This window comes from Podarcis bocagei, assembly GCF_964188305.1.
Source record: "Podarcis bocagei genome assembly, chromosome: 11".
Classification (NCBI taxonomy): Eukaryota; Metazoa; Chordata; class Lepidosauria; order Squamata; family Lacertidae; genus Podarcis; species Podarcis bocagei.
The window spans coordinates 41,367,213-41,391,395 of NC_138136.1; the positions used below are offsets into that span (position 1 = coordinate 41,367,213).

The following is a 24,183-nucleotide window of genomic DNA, read 5'->3' on the forward strand; positions in this document are numbered from 1 at the left end:
GGATAATGCTTCCCCATAGGCTGCCCTAGAAGTCTGTCCACCCACTTATTCCCGGCACACAGGTGCATGTGGCTCCCCATTTGTGGAATGCTCTCCCCAGAGAGACTCGCCTGGTGCCTTTGTTACATACATTTCCGAGCACAATTCAAAGTGTTGGTGCTGACCTTTAAAGCCCTAAACGGCCTCGGTCCAGTATACCTGAAGGAGCATCTCCACCCCCATCGTTCTGCCCGGACACTGAGGTCCAGTGCCGAGGGCCTTCTGGCAGTTCCCTCACTGCGAAAAGCCAAGTTACAGGGAACCAGGCAGAGGGCCTTCTCGGTAGTGGCGCCCTCCCTGTGGAACGCCCTCCCACCAGATGTCAAAGAGAACAACAACTACCAGACTTTTCAAAAACATCTGAAGGCAGCCCTGTTTAGGGAAGCTTTTAATGTTTAATAAACTATTGTATTTTAATATTTTGTTGGAAGCCGCCAACATCATCATCATCATTATTATTATTATTATTATTATTATTATTATTATTATTATTATACCTTTAGGCAGCAGGTGAAAACATTTACTCAGAAGTAAATTTCATGGTGTCCAGTGTGGTTTTCTTCCTAGTATGCATGTTTCAGACTACAGCCCAACATGATGCTTCTTTCAGAGCATTTGTTTTTTTATTTGCTATTCCAAGAGTGGCTGTAATACCTATTGAATATTGATTGTGAAGAAATTAGTAACAAATGACACAACGTCCAGGGAGGACCTGGGCAATACGGTGCCCTATGTGAGGCCAAAATTCGATGCCCTAGCGCCACCTTTCCAAAGCCAGGTAAGGGAGGCGCTGGCTTTGGGGAAGGAGGTGTGAGGCTCTGGCAGGGTGTGCCTAGAGTCCTCCCTCCTCCTTCCCAAAGCTGGACAAGGGCTAAGTAGGCTTTGGGAAGGAGGGACCCTTAAGACTCTGTCAGAGCCCCATGCCTCCGTCCCAAAATCCAGCACTTCCTAGGCTTTGGGAAGGAGGCAGAAAGGACCCGCCTTGACCCCTACACCCTGTGTGGAGAAACTGGTTGTGCTCTCCTGAATCTGCCTCTGCAACATCTTCTTTCTTCTCAATGAGTGCCCTAATTTGCTTCCATTTTGGGAAATGCATATCTAGACACATTTTTTTCTTCTTAAGGAAGAGAATTGTAAGCAGCTGACAAGAAAGCTACTTCCTTATACACAGATAGTTTGCCATGCTTCTGTAACTTTAAAAGAAACCTATTGGGATACTAAACGCTGGTTAAAATGCTTGTGGGAAACCAGACTTTTCGACTGTGCAAAAGCATTTTTAACATTATTTGAAAAACAATTTGAATCTCCATGGCATATCACCTTTTAATGTGCTTTTTACTGCCTCCTCTAGTGTCAAAGGGGCAGTAAACAGGACTTGCAGTACAGTACAACAAACAAAATAAAATGAATAATAAAAAGTTTAAACCCAGAATTTGTTATCAAAACACTGCTGTGTTACTGAGCTATGAAGTTAGTTTTTCATTCAAGGGATGTTGGATTAAATGAAGCCTCTTCTCAAAAAGAAAGAAAGAAAGAAAGAAAGAAAGAAAGAAAGAAAGAAAGAAAGAACGAGACTACATAGATGCTTCAGCAAAGCATTTTCTGAAAGTTCCTTGAGCTTTGTGACTTCATGCCATTTTAATAAGGCATGTGCCAGGTCTTCTGGTTTTCGTTGATAAATTCAATTTTTACACCTTTTCCTCATGTTCTTTTCAGTACCAATAGTGCCTGCTTTGTGTAAACCAAGATAGCTGCTCTCCCACTGACTGCTTTGTAATGCCTTATATTTGAGACCAAACCACATTAAAATTTAAGGAAGGTTTGATCCACAGCGATTCAGTTCCACTTTGAAGGGATTCGTGCTTTTGGAGTTGAGAATCCTGTACTGAAAGCGGGCAGAGAGCCAATTCTACCTAATTTGATCCTATTTTTGTACTTTTTATTTTCCATCCTGGACTTAACCACCAAATACCCACCATGAACTTTCTAAACTAACCTAGCCTTCAGGTATGAATTGTAGGCAATGTTAATAAATTACTAGGAAGAAGCCTGCTGTTTTAGCCAGCCTTGCCCCTTACTACCTGAAATCGAGCAAAGCCTTGATAAATTACAAGATACATGAATAGCAAGCACAGAATAGCCTTGTCTATCTCCTTAACATCTCATTAATTCTCAATAGAAGCTAGGACAAATAACCATTAGCGAAGGTTATTGGATCTTAAGAATTAACCAACAAATAACTTGCAAAAAGTAAATATTAAGAACCAGCCGCAGTGCAACAGATGTTGGCCACAAGATAAGCAATGCAATTGTGTGCTTATTACATCACCATTATTAAACACAAAACCTCCAGTGTTTAGATAGCATTACAGTTATGAGGCAAATCAACAAAAAACAGGAAATTTATGCCTGGGAGTGACGTTTTGGGACGAGGAGAAGGGCTGTTCCTTGCCTGTCCAGGGGAAATATCATAGAATCATATACAGTGGTACCTCAGGTTACAGACGTTTCAGGTTACATACGCTTCAGGTTACAGACTCCGCTAACCCAGGAATAGTACCTCAGGTTAAGAACTTTGCTTCAGGATGAGAACAGAAATTGTGCTCTGGCGGCGCGGTGGCAGCAGGAGGCCCCATTAGCTAAAGTGGTGCTTCAGGTTAAGTTTCAGGTTAAGAACGGACCTCCAGAACGAATTAAGTACTTAACCCGAGGTACCACTGTAGTTAGAAGGGACCCCCAGGGTCATCTAGCACAACTCACTGCAATGCAGGAATCTCAGCTAAAGCATCCATGGCAAATGGTCATCCATCCTCCACTGATTTAGTTAATGGTTTACTTACTGTAAACACACTGATCTGGGCCACTTTGCTTCTCCTGGCTAGCATGTGGGACAAAGAAACCACTCTCCTTGGGTTAGCGTTATGTCAAACCTCAGCTACAGATTATGGTTTGTTCTGAGTGGAACAAACTACAATCCCTAGCTCAAAGAAAACACTAAGCCAGGGATTGTCATTTGTTTCTTTCATTTACTAGCAGGGAGGAGCAAAGTGGCCAAAATTTGCATAGTCACACACACACAAAAAAAACAAAAAACCAAAGTAGGCCATGGTCTATAAACTCCAGAGACTCATGCTTCATGCCCCTGTTTCCTTTTGCTCTTGGAGAGGATTCTGGGGTCTTTGCACAAAGCATCTCAAGAAGCTTACCCTCTGAGATCTCAGGTTCAGAGGACCCAAAAGCCAAGCTACTGTTCAGTTTCTCCTGCCTGCCAACAATGGAAGCATCTGGGAAGGCAAAGGGCAAGTGGTTTTGCAAGTGGCCCAATGCCTAGCTTTCTCTCTCTCTTCTAAATTGTACATCACCCTCTTTTCTAACATCTTACATAAGAACAGGGACGTCGGTGGTCTAAACCACTGAGCCTCTTGGGCTTGCCGATCGGAAGGTCGGCAGTTCGAATCTGTGTGATGGGGTGAGCTCCCGTTGCTCTGTCCCAGCTTCTGCCAAACCTAGCAGTTCGAAATCATACCAGGGCAAGTAGATAAATAGGTACCGCTGCGATGGGAAGGTAAACGGCATTTCTGTGTGCTCTGGCTTCCGTCACTGTGTTCTGTTGCGCCAGAAGCGGTTTAGTCATGCTGGCCACATGACCCGGAAAGCTATCTGTGGACAAACGCTGGTGCCCTCGGCCTGAAGGCGAGATGAGCGCCGCACCCCATAGTTGCCTCTGACTGGACTTAACCACCCAGGAGTCCTTTACCTTTTCTTTTTCTTTCTTCTTCTTTTTTTCATAAGAACATAAGACAAGCACTGCTGGATCAGAGCAATGGTCTGAAATTAAATGTCCTATTTCTCTCAGTGGCCAGTCTGTTGCTTTTGGGGACCATCCAAGCACAATGTTCTTCCATTCCCAGACTGTTCTTCCAGCCCTTTTATTCTGTGGGAGAAAGTGACTGGGCCTAATTAACAATTTTGAAAATACATGGGAAAGGGTTCAATGATGTTGCACTGGAGATCAGCTCAAAGGACAGTCTTGAAAGGACTCATCAAGTATATCCAGGCTTCTTAAAAAGTATCCACATTTAAGCTACTAGGCACCGCCCCTTAAGCCAGGTCTCGGTGGATGGACCATAATGCTATGGCAGAGCACATGCTTTTCATGTAGAAGGTCCCTGGTTGAATCCCTGGTATCTTATGTTTGAAAGCATTGGGTACCAGAGATGTGAAATATTTATCTGTTTGAGGAACAAATGTCAGTCAAGGTAGGGCTAACTGGACAAAAGTAATAAGCCTCACCATAAGACGGCTTCCTCTGTTCGTTACCCCACAGCAAACCTGTGCAATTTTGTGCAAGCCCATGATTTCAGTTTTTACAGCCCTTGGTAACACATTACTTTGCAGTCATTCTTTATTAAAAGCAAACAGCCTTCTTAAACACCTCTCAGAAGCATTTAATAACTAATTAAAACACTACTTAATTTACATTAATCTTCTCTAATTTACAAGATCAAATAAGGCAACTGTCTGAGGAACTGAACAGTGTAGTTTCAGTTTAAAAGGACTTACTGTCACCTAAAAATTCCCAGCTGTGGTTATGAGACTTTGGGCCCCCTGCATATTACATAGAGTTGTGTGATTCTTTCATGCATTTTTTTTTAAAGGAATATCACTCACAGGAAGCTAGACTACTGAGTGAAGGACGGACATCCTTACATCCATTTACTTGCTTGTAAGCTACCAGCCCACCTGATTTTCCCTGTTGGGAAACATGTTGGAACCCATATCTTCCCCCCCCCCATGGGTGGTATGACACAACAGCAGACAGACGTCTGGCAGGGCAAGAATTATGCAGCTCCTCACCTACCATTGGTAATTTGTTAATGCACTCAGCCTCTCTGTGTGTGGGTGGGGAACCTATCACGCAGAGCTATTTTTCTAGAAAAAGGTGCCGGAACTCACCATGAACACCTCCCTCGTTCTCTTAGAACGGCAGCGGCACCCACTTGAAAGGTGCCAGAACTGAGTTCCTGTGAGTTCCCCCTAAAAAGCCCTGCTATCATGTAAAAGGATCATACTATGTGTAGTTTGGCTCAGACAGACTGCATGAAAATGGCTCAGTTGACACGAGATGTTCCAGGTACCATGTAACTAATCAGGATATTACAGATTCAGAAACATAATAGATTCCACTGAATAATCATGGGAGAAAACCAAGGGCCACTTCTTATTTTTGTGCAGGCCATAACCAAGGAAGAAGCTACATCACCCTCCTGAGTTCCCACCCGAGGGGTTACAGATTTGTTTATCTAGCAAGAACATGCAGTATGTAATGGGTAGAAATGGCTCTCAAATCAATCACTTGGAGCCCTTAAGTCAGAGGTAGCCAATAGGATGCCCTCCAGATGTTATTAGACTCAAACTCCCATCAGCACCAACCAGCATGGCCCATGGCCAAGGATTATGGATGATGTAACCCTGCAACATACGGAAGGCAGATGTTGGCTACCCCTGACTTATAACTAGAAATTAGCTCTTGTGCACAGTATTCCCGTTTGCTTTAAATGAACTGCATTGCAACCAAGACCATGGCTTTTGGTTTCTGGCTGTTGTGCATTATGCCTGATTATTCTTTCTGTCCAAATCCTGCATGTGGCAGCTGACGTGTACCAGGGGCCTGACATGGGCTGGGGGGCCACCAGGCCTGCAAGCTGCTCTCTTTGTCATCACTGCTCAACTGCCTGTATGAGCGGGGGCCCTGTTTTAGCTCAATTGCAGCACAGCTCTTGCAACAGCACATTATTTGGATGCTGATGCTGTCCCACAATCTCTGGAGGGCTCACGGTTCCCCAGTCCTAGCCTACACAGTACCTGCCTTGCTGTTACTTCCTACTGTGGCCACTGGTTCACAGGCCAGGGGTGTCTGCTTGAGGAAGGGGCATGGAAGACTATGCGCTGCTGGGTAGTTGCATCTCAGTGGCAAAGTGTATATTTTTTCATGTTAAAAGTCTTAAATTCAATCCCTGACATCTCAATAGGAAGAGCTTTGGTTTGGGACCTTGAAGAGTCATTGCCAGTCAGAGTAAGTCCTTTCTGTGGGTTTCCCACAGACATCTGTTTCACCATTGGGGGAATAGGGATGCTGATTTAAAGGACCTTTGGTCTGATCCAGCTGAGCTCTTCTTAGAGCATATCATATGGACCAGTGATGCAGTGGATAGGTTTTTAAAGCCATTTGAGAAGCCAGTGCTGTGAGAATCTATCTATTCCTACTTCCAGCCCCTTTTCTCTAAATAACAAATGCCCATCACTGAACGAGAGTTGACGGCTGAACTCTTCCTTAGGTAAAAGTTGCCTGGTGTATCATATCAGTCAATGCCTTTCTATCAGGTTGCTTTCACAAGAGTTAATCATTAATATTTATGTGGGCTGGGAACATAGTAATGCAAGCTATGCAGCAGTTATATGAAAGTGTGCAAATGGTTGTTACCTGTTGGGCATGATGTAACAATTGCAGATGTGGGCAAACGCAAGAAAAACTCTTGTTTCATTAAAAAAAAATATTACTATTTCCCCATTCTGATTTTACAAACAAACAAATGTGTTTTTACATGTATCAAGAAGGAAAGAAAAAGAATGAATGAATCCCAACTGAAAAGAATCCCTTGTTTTAAGGAACTAGCCTGTATTACAGCCTGATCTTATGCTTCGCTAGTACCCAAATCCACAGAACCTGCCCTGCTGCTGGGTTCAGTATTTTTGTTGCAAGACCATGTAGTACTGAGTAGTATTGTACTTGAGGTTAGCTTGCTGTGACATGTTCTGTGTAGGTCTGTTTTTGAGAAGCATTTGAGAACTGCAGCTGGTCCAGAATACAGTAGTTAGGTTTCTAACTGGAGTTCATTCTGGGGATCATACACCACAAATGCTTGGAAGCTGCACTGGTAACTGCTTGGTTTCTAGCCTCAAGTTAAGTTGCTGATCTTGCTAAGGGCTCTGGGTCGAAAGTATGTGAAGGACCACCTCTTCGTCTATATCCTTAGGGAATGTGCAAGCTGCTCCATTTCACGACAGTTTTGCACGCATACATCCATAAGACTGTTCTGCCTTAATCTGCACATTTATTTTTTTTTGAAAACGGCACTGGAGTTAATATTTAAGTACATAGTTTTGAATGCATTTTCTCACATTTACTATCTAAAATGTATAACCTTTTGCTAGATTTGGATATGATTGACAAGGAAGTGAAAGAGACAATGATTAAATGTGTGTGAGACTTCAGCCACACAATATATTTATAGAGCAATGGGAGAAACTTTGGCAGGAAGATATAAGATTTACTGCCTGTAGTACAATAAGAGAAAATTTCATCAAAATGTTCTACAGGTGGTATTTAACACCAGTCAAATTAGCAAAAATCTATAAACTGAAATCCAACCTCTGTTGGAAATGCAACAAGGAAGCTGGTGCAACAATACATATTTGGTGGAGTTGCACCCCAATTAAGTACTTCTGGGGAGGAATGCATGAGGAGTTGAAAAGAAAATGCTTAAAATCCCATTAATGAAAAAAACAGAGGCTTACCTACTGGGCCTTTTAGGAAAAGAAATACCGAAATCGAAAAAAAGAATTTTCTTATATTCGACCACCATGGCTAGAATAGTAATAGCATCTAAATGGGAAGCTAAAGAACTACCTACCAAGGAGGAATGGATTCTCAAATTAAATGAATATTTAAAATTGGCTAAATTAACAGCATCCATACGACAGCAGTCAAATCAAAAACTAAAAAATGAATGGCAATGCTTTGATGATTATATGACAAAATATTGCTCTAAAAAAGACATGCTAATATGCTTAGATTACGAATGTAAATGCATCAAAACAATAAATTATCAATGACATATGTATGTATATAGAGAAAATAAAAACAATCAGAATGCAATGATAAGGGTAAAATTTATTCTAGAGAAGATGAGTAGCGGTGGAGGGAAGCTAAACAGGGTGGTGGGTTTATTTTATTTTGTTTGTTTTTCTTTTGCTTTTTTGGATATTGTATAATGCTTTAATGTATCATGCTTTAATGTTTCTTTTCTGTTATGTATTATTTTTCTTTTTTTATTAAATTGTATGATGGAAAATCTAAATAAAAATACCAAAAAAGGAAGAAAAAATAGATGGGAGATTATCAGAATATGCCATTGCAGCACTTTCTTGGTGGGTCACACAGATTTTTACAGGTTGCATGGAATTTGCTTAGCTTTTGAATCTCCATTCATTTCTAGGAGACAAAACGCATTGCACAAGAGAGAGAGAGACATCTAGTGGTTAAGACTGCCGTCTGCTGCACAGCAAACTTAACCCTGGATGTGTTGTAGAAAAATGTACAGCACACATTCACTTCCAGTTTTTCCACCCGGATAATGGAATTCATCTACAGCCTCTACCTTAACCCAGTGGAATTCCCTTCAAAATTGCAGATGCTCAATTTAGGTGTAACATGTAAGAAAGGTATAGATGGATCTGCAGCATAATGAAAGATTCAAGTACTGCAATATTTGTATTTCAGATTGGTTGTTTCTCGCAATGAGATTTTGAATACTGTACAAATAATTTGATTTTGGGGGAAGTACTCCTGTGCTATTCATTTATTTCTTTACCTTTCCTCGAACGGAACCAGCACATGTGCTTCTCCACCCCACCCTTTTACCCTTCACAACAATCATGTGAGATGCATTAGGCTGGGTGAGAGTGACTGGCTCAAGGCCACCCAACACTCTCCATGGCTTAGTGGTGGTTTCAACCCAGATCTCCCTAATACTATTACAGGGTAGCCAATGTGGTCCTCAGCAGATGTTGTTGAACCCCCATCTACCTTCGGCCTCAGCCAGCGTTGCCAGTGCACAGGGATGGTGGGAAATGGGGTCCAACGAGGTATGGAGAGAACCTTGTTGGCCATCCCTGTCATAGTCCGCTAACAATAAGCATCCATTTGTTACACTCATCAGTTCTACAGGCTGATATTCCCTTTTGTATCTTCTTCAAACTCATGTACAGAGGAAGGGCACCTTCAAAAGGTCTCATGTTCAGTCCCTGGCATCTTCAGGTGGGGCTGTGAATGGAAAACCCTGGAAAGCTGTATTGGTGTTGCTGGATTGGGTGGATCAGTAATCTGACTTTGCATCATCCTCACCGTCATCCTTATAATTTATTATTTATATCCCACCCATCTGGCTGGGTTTCCCCAGCCACTCTGGGTGGCTTCCAACAAAATATTAAAAATACAGTAAAACATCAGACATTAAAAGCTTCCCTAAACAGGGCTGCCTTCAGATGTTTTCTAAATGTCATATAGTTGTTTATTTTCTTGACATCTGATGGGAGGGCGTTCCACAGGGCGGGTGCCACTACCAAGAAGGCCCTCTGCCTGGTTCCCTGTAACTTCGCTTCTCACAGTGAGGGAACACCCAGAAGGCCCTCGGAGCTGGACCTCAGTGTCCAGGCTGAACGATGGGTCTTAGCGGAATATCCTGATGTTTTATTTTTCATTTTCTAATTGCAGCTCTGATGTCTTCTAAACACCATTCATGGTGCCCGTTTTGATCCTAAAAACCCTAGATGGACTCTTAGATTGATGTTTGTAATATACATAAATTGTTTTTCTGCTTTGAAAACAAGTAAAACAATTAAAAGGTTAGAGATTGTCAACTTGCCTTCCATGCAGCAGGTTGAAACCTGTCCTGCCTTCAGACCACAAAGGGATGCAGGGGGGGTCATTCTCAATGGCTCTACTCTAGTTAGATTATTCCCTCCCCAGGGAGGCTGGGCAAAGGGTGGGCTAAAGTTTATTTCAAAAGTGCTATATTCTGGTTTGATTAGTTTTTGGCCTTCACTGGTGTTCATTTGGTTATGGGGTCTGGACAGAGTTTTAATGTATTGAATTTTGTTTTATGCCATTTCACAGTAACAAGAGGGTTTCTGATATCTGAATAATTAAATATGGTTGCCTTTCTTGAGATTTGTGGCATCAGCAAATGTGATAAAAATAAGTTCATTTAGATAGATATTTATATTACAAAGTGGACTTGTTAATATTCATTTATACTTTATGCATTTGGTCTGTGTGAGATACTTACTGATTTCATCAGGTTAGCTTGCATCAGTCCCAGCTAATGAGTAAACCATACAAATGGAATTCTTTATATTTTTAGCTGTAGCTGATTGGTTGATTTGGGGAAAAATTGTTTTGATGTACACAGCGATTAAGTGGCCCTGCTGTCTGAAGAGATCTCAGTTTATAATCTGCTGACTAAACGGCATCAGCAAAGTCTGCTCTGTTATGCGCTGTAGAACAACTGCTTTTGGTTCTAAAACAATAACAAACTTCTTTTTCTTTCCAGGTAAGTTCAAAAACATTTATTTCATTGGTTGCAACAAACAGGTAGGACAGTATATTCTGCTCCCTTTTCTATGTGACTAAGTCTACATATCTTGAATGCTTAGAGGGTCATACTGGGCATTGGGATGTATGCAAAGTAATGAACTGTTTGGATAAAAATCTCTCAGATGTGTGTGTGTGTTTTAGAATTGGTCATTGTGGTTACAGGGGCTTCCTCTACTCAATCCTTGATGGATATTTTCAGTTTGTCCCGCCTAAGAAGGTGGGCTAGATTCTTGGATTTGTGAGATCCACCATTTGTACGTAATGATCTTGGCCCATCCTGGTTTGTTCAATCAGAATTAGCAAACTGGATCTCAGAAGGTGGAAGAAGGTGAGTTCTGGTGGTTCTTAAAGAGACTGTTTTGAAATCCCTCCTTTTAGATCTTAACAACTTTCACCCTGTTTTACATTTTTTGATCACGATACTTCACCATTTGATGGCAAAGCAACTCCAGTTTTTCTTGGATGAAATGGATAGCTCACGTCTATTTCAGTCTAGCTCCTACCTCAATTATCAGACAGGAACTCCCTTGATCGCCTGGCGAAGGGATGGTCAAATCTGTCAATTTAAGTTCCTTTCAATTTCTCTGCATGTTACACATCAGAGAATCAGTCCCATGAGCCAAGCTGAGGCCAGCTGTGTGCAACCTGTAATAATCCTGGGAAGAATTTTATGGATGTAGCTTTGATGAGTTCAGAACAGCCTTCCCCAACTTAGTGCCCTCACAATCCTTTGGACTGCACTGGTCATGCTGCTTGAGACTGATGGGTGTTGTAGTTCAAACCATCTTAGAAGGGCACATTGGAGGAAATCTGTTGCAGAGCGATTCTGTTTTGTATTTGAAGCCTCCTGGAAAACAACAGAGAAAGTGTTACAGGAAATATTTGCTGTCCTGTAGCTTTCCCTCTTGGACCAAGTCCACTTTGAAAGTTTTATCCTGAAACGCGTCAAGGTGCCTGCTCATCATTTGCTAAAGCTCTTCTATTCCATCTGAACTAAAATTAGGCTTCCTCTGTGTTTTTTGAGATGCGGATTGTCCTTGGATGATCACCATCAGCTAAAAACAGAGAGGGGAAAACAGCTTTGTCTTGAGGAGCCATTAATAGGATGCAGAGCAGCAGTTGTGCTCTCTTTCTCACATTTGCCAAAAGATGCTGCTTGCCTGCTAATGTCACGTGAAGCAAACATTGTCAACCATCAGGAGTGAGCAACAGCGATAAACCTTGTTAATGAAGTTGTTGTGAGACTCTGTGTGTAGATCGGCCATTCCAGCTGCATGTCTGCATGGGTTTGCGGGGAGGTGTGTATGTCTTGGGTATACGTGAAGGCCAGTGTTTTGTAGTGGTTAGAGTAGGAATAGGGAGACTCAGGTTTAAATTCCCACTCAACCAAGAAGCTCACCAGGTGACTTTGCACCACTTGCTGGCCTGGTATGCATATCATGCAAAGCAAGATGACCATGTGAACTTGTAGGCTCTAGAAAAGATCCCTAATCATTTTGCTACTGTACTGCACTGAGCTAAGCCATGGTTTGTCTTAGCATGTTGTTTGAACCTGGGCTTCAGACATCTTGTAAAGTTTCGTCTCAGGCCTGTAGCGCGTAGTGAAATGGGGGATTTCATATCAAATTTCAGTTGCACTCCAAAGCGGTTAACTTGGTGCATCTTTTGCATACTGTCTTTGATTGCTAGCCCAGGCTTTCCTTCATCCAAAAGAATGGACTGTTTTATGTGTGTGAACCCCTTACTTTGTGTTTTAACTCTTTGGTATCTTTTATATGCCTGTTTTAATGTTTTTAGACTGAATTTTAATGATATTTTTTAAATATATATATATATATATCTGCACCACTTAGAGATTTTCAAAATATTAACCAATTGATAAATACTCTTAAATAAATAAATAAAATAATTCCAGACCAAGGGTTTACATTTATTTGGCCATAATCTTAATGGCAATAGGTTTTTATTTTCCTTCCACCACATTGAGATTTGTTGTGCTAATTGATTTAAGCACACGTTGGAACAGGAAGGGAAACAGTTGCCATGGTATAAAAATTGAAATTAACTTTGTTTGATGCTTTTAAGGTTTGCATTGTTCAGCGAGGCTTGCTAAATTAATTTTGAAAACAAATATATATTGCAAATTGGTGTTGTGATAGCTGACATAGCAATTATATAGCCACTGTGGCTTGAATGCAAAATCTTTTGTTCATATTGGTTTGGTATTCATTCTGTTTAGTTTTATGATAATATGTAAATCAGTGAAATTAATATTGTGAGACTTGGGAGGTAAATAGTGTCTCTAGAAAACAAAAAGATTTCTCTGAAATTAGAAGCACCATTGTTTAGCACCTGTGCAGCAGCGAAATGTTATATAACAACGTAAAATACAATTGAGTTTTATTCAAAAGAAGAATAGGAATCACCTTGCTCCACCTGCAAATTCCAGGTGCCTAGCTCTGGTGTGTGGAGATGCGTTACTCAAGGAGAAGCTCATTATTGGCAGTGCATGATTTACCACAGAACAAAAGGCAGGTATGCTGAGGAGAACAAGGGTTTAAGTCCTGTTTTAAGAGGAAGCATATTCCTCCAGCACTTTCTCCATCTTGGTGCTTGAAGGTGTGGTCTGGTCAGACTTCAGGAGACTCAGAGTTCAGGAGACTCAGTCCCATGACTAGGGCTGTGGCCCATTGAAACTGGCCTGTTTGTTGTGTGCCCTTGAATATTTCAAGTGGTAATTGTGGCTGCATTCAAATATGGAAACGTGTGGAGTTTGCTTCCCTCTAGATCAGGGGTGGTGAAACCTCCAATCTCCGGGCCCATACCCCCCATCATTTCTCCAATGAAAATAGGAATGATGGTGGTAGTAGTAGTAGTGGTAGTAGTATTTATTTATTTATTCATTCATTCATTCATTCATACATACATACAGGGTACCTCGGGTTACAAACGCTTCAGGTTACAGACTCCGCTAACCCAGAAATAGTACCTTGGGTTAAGAACTTTGCTTCAGGATGAGAACAGAAATTGAATGGTGGTGGTGCGGCAGCAGCAGCAGGGGGCCCCATTAGCTAAAGTGGTGCTTCAGGTTAAGAACAGTTTCAGGTTAAGTACCGACCTCCGGAATGAATTAAGTTCTTAACCCAAGGTACCACTGTACATACATACATACCCCACCCATCTGGCTGGGTTTTTCAACAGAATATTAAAAACACGATAAAACATCAAGCATTAAAAACTTTCCTAAACAGGGTTGCCTTCAGATGATTTCTTAAAGTCAGATAGTTGTTTATTTCCCTCACATCTGAAGGGAGGGCCTTCCACAGGGCGGGCGCCACTACCCAGAAGGCCCTCTGCCTGGTTCTCGGCAGCTTCACTTCTCACAGTGAGGGAACCACCAGAAGGCCCTCAGAACTGGACCTCAGTGTCCGGACTAAACAATGGGGGTGGAGATGCTCCTTCAGGTATACTGATGGTGATGATGATGATGATGATGATGATGATAACAATACCGTTTATACCCCACCCATCTGACTGGGTTCCCCCAGCCACTCTGGGCGACTTCCAACAAATTATAAAACTACAGTAAAACTTCAAACGTGAAAACCTCAGTGGCTCACGAGGCTGTTTTCCTCAAACCACGCCCACCTGGTTCATGCTTGGCATCACATGTGACCTCAGGTGTTGAGCAGGTAAGGGCATGGAACAATCAGGAGCTTAAATTGAGCTCCCAGTGAATTATTCATTTGCAAGCAGGACTTCCTGACAGTGACTCCTACAGAGACCAGCTGCATGGCGTTCCCCCCCCCCCAGGAACTCCCTAGCACAACTGAGGGTGCCTCGATGTCAGTGCCGATCAGCTGAGTCTCTTTCATGCTGTCACCCAATGTCAGTGGCTTTTCAGGGTCTCAGACAGGGATTTTTCCCATCCCCTTCTGCCTGGTTCTTTTAACTAGACATGACAGGTATCGATTTAACAAGGGATTAAACTTGGAATCCTTTGCATGCCAAACATGTGCTCTGCTGCTGAGCTATGGCCTTTCTCCTGTCAAAATTGGTTGCCGATTTTGGACTTCTAAATTTTAATCCTCAAAGTGCAATTACTTTTAATGGCCTACTCCGCAACACTGTTTTTTTAAAAAAATAAAAGGGAAATGACTATAACATCAGTTCCTTATTTAGCTCTGTGCCTCTACAGTGCTCCCTCTAATTCACTGTTTTGCTACAATTTGAATGAAGGACGTTTTATACATGGCACACACACCTACTTTCAGTCTGATTCCAACCCACCATGACTTGTGTCTGAAAATCCGCTCTGGGCCTTTAAGAACCGTGTTTAAGTATCCCAGAGCCCCATCACCTGCAAAAGGAGAGTGTTTCTTGTATCTAGCTTTGCAGTAAGCTGAGTGGAGTTGTCAAAGTCATTCACTGTAATCAGAGAAAGGCACAAAGGGTTCTGGATGAAAAAGCTGCCAAAAGGGCTGAAAATAATCTACATGTCGGAGACAATCTCTGGAACGGCTGATTCCTCACAAATCATTATGCCCCATTGGAACAGGAGCTGCTTCCTTACGTACAGCGAATGCCTCTTTGAAAATGGAGAGGGGAACCAGAATTGAGGTGGAGAGAGAAGCAGTTGGTTCCTACGTTTACCAACTAAAAATCATTTACATGTGGTGGGGGCCATTGGGCTGATGGTGTGAAGCAGCTCCGTTGGCCATACAAAAGAATACTTTGAGGAGAGGTGTACACACACACAGGAAGCTGCCATTCTGAGTCAGATCCTTGGTCTAGCTTAGTCCTGGAAGAAGCAAAGATCACTAGAAGAAGCAATGATTCTTCAACATCAACTTCATTGGACTGGTCATGTTGTGCGGATGCCTGATTATCGTCTTCCAAATCAACTACTCTATTCCGAACTTAAAAATGGAAAATGTAATGCTGGTGGTCAACGAAAGAGGTTTAAAGACTCTCTCAAGGCAAATCTAAAAAAAGTAGTATAAACACTGACAACTGGGAAACACTGGCCTGTGAGTGCTCCAGTTGGAGAACAGCCTTTACCAAAGGTGTCATGGGCTATGAAGACACTCAAACTTAGGACACAGGGGAGAAACATGCTAAGAGGAAGACACGCTTGGCAGATCCACACCGTGATCAACTCCCACCTGGAAACCAATGTCTGCACTGTGGAAGGACGTGTGGATCCAGAATTGGCCTCCACAGTCACTTACGGACTCATTGTTAAAACCGTGTTTATGGAAGACAATCTTACTCAGCTCCGAGTGATTGCCAAAGACGACGACGACGACACTGACCGGCAGCAGCTGTCCAGGGTTTCAGACAGGACAGTCTCCACCCTACCTGGAAAGGCCGAGGATTGAACCTGGGACCTTCTGTGTGCAAAGCGAGCACTTTGCCACTGAGCTGCAGCTGGTCCTCAATCCTTCCATGCATCTTTTGAAGAGAAGCATCAGGCAGGCAGATGGGAGAGTTGTGCACCTTCCATCACATGCAGGGAAGGAAGGAATGGGTTTCCGGGTAATGAATGACTGCCATGTGAGCAAGCTTGAGTTAATTTTATTGAATGAGAGCCACGGTGGGTAGACATTAGAGAAGGCTTTCTTGGCCTTGGGTGCCCAGATGTTCTTGAATTACCGCTCCCATCATCCTTGACCACTGGCCATGCTGGTTAGGATTGATGGGAGTTGTAGTTCAACAACATCTAAGGACCCAAGGTTGAGAGAGGCTGAATTAGATGGCACTGTTTCCCAAACTTGGGGTCTCCAGCTGTTTTGGACTACAATTCCCATCCTTGACCGCTTGTCCTGCTAGCTAGGGATGATGGGAGTTGTAGTCTAAAAACAGCTAGCAACCCAAGTTTGGGAAACCCTGAATTAGAGTGTTAGGCTTGGGAGAATGGGGTTCATTCCCATATCATATTCAGCCACGAAGTTTGATGGATGGTGACCTTAGGCTGGTTGTTATCTCTCAAACTGACCCCCCCCCACAAGGTTGTTGTGAAGATAAAATGGGGAGAGGGACCTTACGTACCATTCTGCTTTCTTGGAAGAAGTATGGGGTTTTCTTTTAATGTAATGAATAAATACAATATTTGCCTAGATGCCAACTGGATACTCACTGCATGTTTTTCACCTTTGCTTGATTTCACCCTGAACACATTCATATGTTATTGAAGGAAAACAGGGGCCATGTTAAGTGTATAGTGAGGAACAAAGGAACTGTTAACTACATTGGTGCTTTGCTCCTGCACTCTGTGTAACTTCTCAGCAACACGCCACTTGCTCTCTCCTAATCGGTGCTATATTTATAAACAGCTTTACTAGGAGAGTTTCTCCCTTCAGTAATGAGATAAGGCCCCTGAATGCAGCCAGTGTTCTTGCTCAGGGCAAGTGTCACGCTGCAGGAAATCCTGGTTATCCTTTCTACCTTGTGCATGCTCTCAGCCCTGCCGAAAGCACAGCCCAAGGAAAGGCATTTCGTCAGAGAGCTACAAGTAATTTTCTCATTAGTGTGACGCACCTCCAGCTCCGTGGCCGGGTCTCTCTGCACGTTAGTCGGGGATTGTTTGCAGCCTGTAAATGGCCTTTGTCTGGGAACCACTGGGAATAGCTGCCCCTCCAAGGAACAACAAGAAGAAGTTTCTTTTCTTGAAGTCGTACAGGTATCTGAACTTGCCTGCTGTGGGTTGATGTTGTTGACAGTCCTGTCTATCTATAGTTTTGTCTCAGGCCCACAGTGCGTAGCGAAATGGGGATTTCTGATCAAATTTCAGTTGCACTTGTAGCAAGCATTTCACTCGGTAGGTCTTTTGCATGCTAGCCTTTGAATGCTAGCCTTCTAAATGAGCAGATTAAAAGTTTAGGAGATTACTCTGACATAAGTGTATCACACTTGAATTAACAATTTAGAATGGGGAAAACCTGCATGAACATTTCAAAGCAAAAAAGAAACGCATTTAAATGGAAGCTGGCAAATTGCTGAATTTGGTTATTCAGTGATCTGTGTCAAATGCTGTTTAGTAGCAACTGAATTTGGTACTTCTGAGACTGGGATTGATTTTGAAGTTTGTCAGGTTACAGCCAGTGCTTTTTTTCTGGGGGTACGCGGGGTACGCATACCCCTAAACATTGTGAATCTTTGTATTTTTGTCCATTTACTGTATTTATTTTTTCCAATTTGAACTATAAAATGGGGATTTTCTTGAGTCAAAATGAGAGTACCCCTAAACATTTTTTTAAGAAAAAAAAAGCACTGGTTACAGTTATCCTGCAGAAAGCAATGTGTCTTACTTCCAAGTAAGTGCATAAGTCCTAATTCCACTTACTTGGGAGTAAGCCCCATGGAATCCTATAGGACACGAACCTACCATATAGTAGACATGATTAGGGTTGCACTATGCACTTTCATGTAGGACTTTAATATTCCTTTCTGTGTTCTGCAAGTGAAAGAAAACAAAAGAAAATGCACTACAGCCATTCTTTAGGATGGGGGTGGGAACCCGAATAGCAAAATGTGTCATTAATGGGTATTTGTTGAGATGCTTATTGATGATAGTTTTCCAGTCTGCTTTGTTGGTTTAATTCCATCTAATCCTGTAGGAAGCACATTTTTTTTGTGTGGAAACACATTCACATAACACAACTTTAAAAAAACAAAACAACTTACCCATCTTTTTTTACTTAATATGCATGCATATAGCCCTTCCTTGTTTTGACAATACCATGAAACATGTAAGTTGCAATCCTTTACTCAGTTACCTGGAAGGGGCACCCACTGGACTCAGAAGTTATGTATTGTGTTGCACTGTTGGGCTACTGTTTTTTCTCAGCATCAGGCAGGTTTTTATCTTTCCTGCAAATGATTTCCCCACCGCCACCCAAAAAACACACACATTATAAATATTATTACACAAACACAGCTCACGTACCACTAAACTCAAGTACAAAATAATAATAATGAAAGTCTGTTTCAAAAGCCATTTATAACATGTTCATAGTTGGAAATGGATAATTTACCTGTCAGATGTTTGTATTACTTGTGACCATACACATTAGCCAAATGAATGCACGTTATAATTTTGTAATACAACGTATCTGACAAAAGAAAGGTATTAATACATGATTACTTTTTCCTTGGCTTTTTGTTCTTCTTCCATGATTTAGCAAAACAAATTCAAATTAAATATATATAATATCAGTTCTTGTTTATTGCAGGTATGAAAGGGTAGGGTGTTTCTCCCCCCTTTCCTTTTTTCTGCTTTTCACTTTCATGAAAATGATTTGTTTTCAGAAAATATGCTGGCTGATATGTGTTTAGATGGAGAAAAATCCTGTGTGCAGTGGTACCTTGGGTTACAGACACTTCAGGTTACAGACGCTTCAGGTTACAGACGCTTCAGGTTACAGACTCCACTAACCCAGAAATATTACCTCGGGTTAAGAACTTTGCTTCATGATGAGAACAGAAATCGGGCGGCGGCAGCAGGAGGCCCCATTAGCTAAAGTGGCACCTCAGGTTAAGAACAGTTTCAGGTTAAGAATGGACCTCCGGAACGAATTAAGTTCTTAACCCGAGGTACCACTGTATTTATCCCAGTCCAGGATAAATCAAAATGGGTTCTTTACAGAAAGAAAAAAAGTAAAAAGCAAACAGCACCCAAATCTCTGTAGATTTCTCATTGCTGGATTACAGTTTGTCAGTTTGTTTGGTGCTTTTAGCTGTGACAGCATCACTCAATTGTTTAGATGGCAGGGTTGAGGGAAGAGAGAGCTACCCAGGAGTGCTGTCTGGCTAGGAAAATCTGGCATGTAGCAGCAAGCATGCCCCCTGGTGCGGCATGCTGGGATCCCTGGACTCAGGTCAGAGTGTATATTAATTGATGCAACTATTGAGAAATTGCAATGCCAGCATAGTGTAGTATAGTATAGTTGGCGTATGACTGAGGGTCAATCCCCATTTGGCCATGAAGCTCACTGGGTGAAGCTTGAGCTGGTTATAGCCTCTCAGCCTAGCCTATCTCACAGGGTTGTCATGAGGATAAAGAAGGCTGGGGAGAGACTGATCTACTTTTCCTCGGACTACTTGAAGAAAATACAGAATATGGTAGCTAGGTAAGCAGGCAGGCAGAGTTAGAAGATACCCTCTGGACCAATAATCCATGCTTTCTCCTACCCAAAGATTACAGTGTTAAATCACCATTCGTATTCAAATTTGAATTTTATCATTGAATGTAACACAGTCTATCAAGTGTATTCGGGTTTTTTTTTTTAGGTTTTTAGACTTTACCAGAGGTGTTGCTTGAGCAGGGTGTGGACATAGTGCAGAATTTAGAGATAACTGTATTTCATTAACTGCAAATAGACAAATTATTAAGTGTACTTCATGGCTGAAAATGAGATGCAGGAACTGGAACTTTTATATAATTTTGTAGACTCTTTTCTTTCATTCATCCTTTGGGTTATGTTTTGAGATCTGTGGCAGAATATTTTGCTTCCCTGTAACCCAAGAACATTGCCTTCGTCAACTCACAGTTCTCTCCACGTCACTGAAATATCTAATGACAGTGTCAGTATCAATAAACTTCTAAAAATTAACATATCACAATAGTTGGCTTTTGGAGCTGATCTACTTTCCACTTTTGCTCTGGGGTATCCTGTTACTTGAAAAGAGATTCGAGAGTAAGCAAAAGAGCATCAAGCTTTGCATCTTACAATGCATAAAAACCTTGCTAAACTCAATGGCAAAAGATACTGGCACTCGTTCTCATACTGAAAAAGTGGGAACTGCAGCAAAATGTTGCAGGGTATCCCCACTCTGAAAGAAGGATTTATTTCTCATGGCCTCAGTCAGCCTGGAAAGGGAGCCTTGTAGCACTATTCAGGCCTTGGGGGAGAGGGATGGAGGACACAATTTCCTCTCCCTGCCCTCCGAGGTCATTGCCTGCTGAACTTTGTATTTATTAGAGGGCTGCCAGCCCCAAATGTGAGCATTTTATGGTGAGATAATTGTGGGAGGCTCCACCCCCTCACTGTACCGTTGATCACCTCCATGAGTTGTGAAGTGGGGAGCCTCCTAATCTTGTATTATTTTTATTTATTGTTGATTTCATTTATATCCCACCATTTTCTCCAAGGAGCTGGCTGTGGCGTTTGTGGTTCTCCCCTTCCTCAAAACAACCCTGTGAGATAGGTTAGGCTGAGAGGCAGTGGCAGGCCCAAGGCCACCCAGTGAGTTTCATGGCTGGGTGGGGATTTGAACCCTGGTCTCCTAGGGTGAAATCCAACACTCTAACCACTACACCTCCTCCTTCTCCTCCTCCTCTAGAGGCTCCCTGCATGTTTTGTTGTTGTTGTTTAGTTGTTTAGTCGTGTCCGACTCTTCGTGACCCCATGGACCAGAGCACACCAGGCACTGCTGTCTTCCCCAACCTCCCGCAGTTTGGTCAAACTCATGTTTGTAGCTTCGAGAACACTGTCCAACCATCTCGTCCTCTGTCGTCCCCTTCTCCTTGTGCCCTCCATCTTTCCCAACATCAGGGTCTTTTCCAGGGAGTCTTCTCTTCTCATGAGGTGACCAAAGTATTGCAGCCTCAGCTTCAGGATCTGTCCTTCCGGTGAGCACTCAGGGCTGATTTCCTTCAGAATGGATAGGTTTGATCTTCTTGCAGTCCATGGGACTCTCAAGAGTCTCCTCCAGCACCATAATTCAGAAGCATCAATTCTTCGGCGATCAGCCTTCTTTATGGTCCAGCTCTCACTTCCATACATCACTACTGGGAAAACCATAGCTTTAACTATACGGACCTTTGTTGGCAAGGTGATGTCTCTGCTTTTTTAAGATACATGTTTTAGAACAGTGAAAAGCATAGTTACCATCACCACAATGCCTTGTGTTTTGTTAACTCGTATAGAGAATGCTTTAAGAGGGCTAGTTCTGGAGACAGGATTATTTGTTGTGAAGTGGAGGGAAGGAGCTTTGAACCTAACAGCAAATCCCTCTCCAATCATACTCTTCCCTCCCAGGATGCTTACTGTAAACTGAGCAGGCCAATTCATGTTCACTCCTTCTCCTCCAAGTTCCTTTTTTGGAGGGAGGGCTGTTTTCTTCTGGCATCTTAACAATCCATTTTCCACCTGCTCTGAGCCACAGATGTAACTAATGGACTTAAACAATCAGCCTGCTTCAGATTAATTTTGGTCCTGTGCCCCCTCTATATGGACTTAACTGCCATCAGCAATCTGAAAGCTAAAAGGTTCTTGTCAGGCAGCTTTTTTTTAAGTGCTAGAATTTAGAAATTTCTATATTTCCTTGTTCTCAAAGAGTCTCCCAATCAATAGAAAACACTATCTTTGGAGCAGTGGCAGCAGTTGCCTTATTTCATTTCCCAACTGATAGCGGTCACATCCATGAGAGTTGCTAGAAGACCCTTTCCAGAGGACTCGTTTCATTCTCATGGGTTTCTCATCCTATAGATTCAGACCGGCCAAGTGTCCCTATTTTCCAGGGACAGTCCTGGATTTGCAGAAGTCGTCCCAGTTTCTGATCTGACACCAGAATTTCCTGCTTTTCCTCAGAACACCCCTATTATCAGAAAAATGTTGGAGGGTAGGGTAGGATGTCCCTATTTTCATCAGAAAGATGTTGGAGGGTATGGAGTTATGTGACCAACGAGCCAAAGAGATAAGTAACTATATAACCTTGCGAAGACATCTGAAGGCAGCCCTGTATAGAGAAGTTTTTTTAAAAAAATGTTTAATGTTTTATTATGCTTTTGTATGTTGGAAGCCACCCAGAGTGGCTGGGGCAGCCCAGTCAGATAGGCAGAGTATAAATAACAAAATTATAATTATTATGGAATAGGATGTCCCTGCTTTCATCGGAGAAATGTTGGAGGGTATGTAGACTTCTGTTTGCCTACTATGGACTAGGCAAGCCTTTGGTCTGTTTCAGTAGCACTGTTTCATTCCTAAGTTTAACTAATACCTAATTAGTACATATTTTCATATTGCAGACCTTATGTTATTTAAATTACAGGTTGCTTTTTCCATCATTACGCCACCGCTTATTGCCTAAGTGTTGTGAATTATTGAAGAATTTGTATGGAAACAATCCGCTTTGTGCCAGCTGTGGTACTAAGGTATAGGTATCAGAATTGCACTTAAAACAGAATATGTGAAAACTTCACAGTTAGAGGGAGAAAATCTGTATATATTCTAAGAAAAGCACAAAAAACTATTTATAGAAACAAGTGCCGGTACTCTATTTATATTGCATTTCCAGTGGAAGAAAACAAGACAGATACTCAGTTCAGACTACACGGTTCCTGATTGGGAATATTTCGTTGGCTCAGGCACTGTCTCATCCCCTCTCAGACAGGGATCCTTTACCTTTATACCATTTCATAGCTTTACCATTCATAGATAGGCTTGTGGTGCAGGATTGCAACTTTACGTACTTGTACAAAGCTTTAAGTCCCACTGAACTGGATGGAACTTGCTTCTCAGGCATAAATATTGGGCTGAGGTATAATCAGTGCTTCTTCTGGGGGGGACGCAGGGGGACGCATACCCCAAAACATTTTGTGAATCTTTGTATTTTTGTCCATTTACTGTATTTATTTTTCCCGATTTGAACTATAAAATGGTGATTTTCTTGAGTCAAAATGAGAGTACTCCTAAACATTTTTTTTTCTTTTAAAGGGACTGGGTATAATCAAATACGTTTCAGAACAGCGCTCCCTTGCATTCCTCTCCCACTACACCACTGATTACTATACCTCCATACCTGGGAGAAAGGTCATAGCTCAGTTGAGCAGCACCTGTTTTGCATACAGGTGCATCTCCAGGTAGTCTGGAAATGTCTTCAGTCTGCCCCTAGAGAGCTGCTGCCTGTCAGTGTGAGCTAGATGGAGCCAATGGTCTGATTCCTTTTGGGCACTTTTTATGTCCAGATAAAGGTAAAGGGACCCCTGACCATCAGGTCCACTCATGGCCAACTCTGGGGTTGCGGTGCTCATCTCGCTTTATTGGCCGATGGAGCTGGCGTACAGCTTCTGGGTCATGTGGCATAACTAAGCCGCTTCTGGTGAACCAGAGCAGCGCACAGAAACACCGTTTACCTTCCCGCCGGAGTGGTACCAATTTATCTACTTGCACTTTGTTGTGCTTTCAAACTGCTAGGTTGGCAGGAGCAGGGACCAAGCAACGGGAGCTCACCCCGTCACGGGGATTCGAACCGCCGAGCTTCTGATCGGCAAGTCCTAGGCTCTGTGGTTTAACCCACAGCGCCACCCGCGTCCCGGCTTATGTCTAGATATGTCTCCTCTATTCCATTTAAATTAGCAATGCAAACCTCAAGGTATGTAGATAAAGTGCCATCTCTTGACATTATTTGGACACAGTTGAAAGTGCTAGTGGCCTCTGGCATGTGAGAGGATTTGGGAGGTCCAGCAGTGGCTTGTGAGAAGGAGGCTCAGTTGAAGAGGAGTTCAGCTGAGGGGTGTAGGTGAGGCTCTGGTGAGGGAGGCTGGCAGTTGTGTAGGTGAAGGGATTTGGGCAAGCAAGGTGTAGTTTAGCAGCAGTCACATTGGTGGTGCCTTTCCTCATCAGAATGAGCGCAGAGGAGTTTGGTGCAAAATGACGATTGTAGAGCCTTGTGCAGCTTGGCCCAGTAAGCCATTTGAGCAT

At 42.5% G+C, this 24,183-nt stretch overlaps 1 protein-coding gene across 7 annotated transcripts in view; it reads left to right on the top strand.

Annotated features, from left to right (window-relative positions):
• PDE4D (phosphodiesterase 4D) overlaps positions 1-24,183 on the top strand; it is a 654,687-nt gene that overhangs the window by 453,957 nt on the left and 176,547 nt on the right. Inside the window, exon 1 of one of the 7 annotated variants that reach the window (XM_081212803.1) lies at positions 17,001-17,159. The exons of the other annotated variants lie outside the window; for them this stretch is intronic. Coding sequence (XP_081068929.1) covers positions 17,077-17,159 — 83 coding nt within the window. The 5' untranslated portion in view covers positions 17,001-17,076. Of the gene's footprint in view, positions 1-17,000; positions 17,160-24,183 lie in introns of those variants that run through there. 7 annotated transcript variants of the gene reach the window in all.